The 823-nt window shown below is 34.6% G+C and overlaps 1 protein-coding gene across 1 annotated transcript in view; it reads right to left on the bottom strand.

The window, feature by feature from the left end:
- The window catches only part of LOC101847854 (chloride channel protein 2), a gene marked incomplete in the record, with an annotated part of 25,205 nt that extends 24,718 nt beyond the window's left edge, over positions 1–487 (bottom strand). Inside the window, 1 exon segment of the mRNA XM_035973536.1 lies at positions 182–487. Within this exon segment, the coding sequence (XP_035829429.1) occupies positions 182–368 (187 nt within the window).
- Between the last annotated feature and the right edge of the window lie 336 nt (positions 488–823).

The raw sequence follows: 823 nt of genomic DNA, 5'->3' as shown, positions 1-823 counted from the left end.
AAGAATGATAATAATAATAAAAAAGAATAGTAATAACAACAACATAATAACAATAATAATGATAATAACAATCATAATATAGCACATATCCAAGCTGCAGGAAAAACAAAAATTGCAGTCTTTAAAGTGAAATGTTTCTTTTAAAAGTCAGCATTATCATAATTACAAGGAAAACACATACTCAAAAACTGGCGTATCCTGAAGAAGTACTTGGAGTGGAAAACATCCTTCTTGCCCGCCTGTTCAACATCTGGGGCTCCGACTTTGGTAGCTTGAAACTTGGCAAAAGCCCCGAGATCTTTTGTGTATTGTCCATAGAGCTGGAAGGAAAGAAGGGGAGACTTATGTAGTAAACATTTCTTGTACATTGTTCACAGAACTAGGACACAAGACAGAAGTGGAAATGTAAAAATTTGTAAAAACTTCCCGTGTTCTGTGTATTGTCTATAAGAATACAATGGGGGAAATGTAAACATTTCTTGTATTCCACATCAGAGATGCCAACTGGCAGCTGCAAAAAAGTCCTGAACTTTTAAGACCCCCCCCCCCCCATGTGCTTGGACTCATAATTTATTCATCATTTCGTCTATAAACACATTTTATAAAGACTGTTTTTATAACAACTTTTACACGATTGATGAATTTTTAGTTTGCAATACCTACTTCAGCATTTTATTTGAGACGAAACCAAAAGGAGCCTTAGTGACCATGCATGAGTATTTTAAACGTGAATAATTACTAATGAGACCTGTGTACTCAACAGGTTTGCTGCTAGCCTAACCCTATGGAAAGGTTTTAAGTTTTCTCTTTTTTTTTTAAAACT

This window comes from Aplysia californica, unplaced genomic scaffold (genome assembly GCF_000002075.1).
Source record: "Aplysia californica isolate F4 #8 unplaced genomic scaffold, AplCal3.0 scaffold01377, whole genome shotgun sequence".
Taxonomy (NCBI): domain Eukaryota; kingdom Metazoa; phylum Mollusca; class Gastropoda; order Aplysiida; family Aplysiidae; genus Aplysia; species Aplysia californica.
The sequence above is the reverse complement of the archived record's forward strand: the minus strand, read 5'-3'. Positions and strand labels throughout refer to the sequence as shown.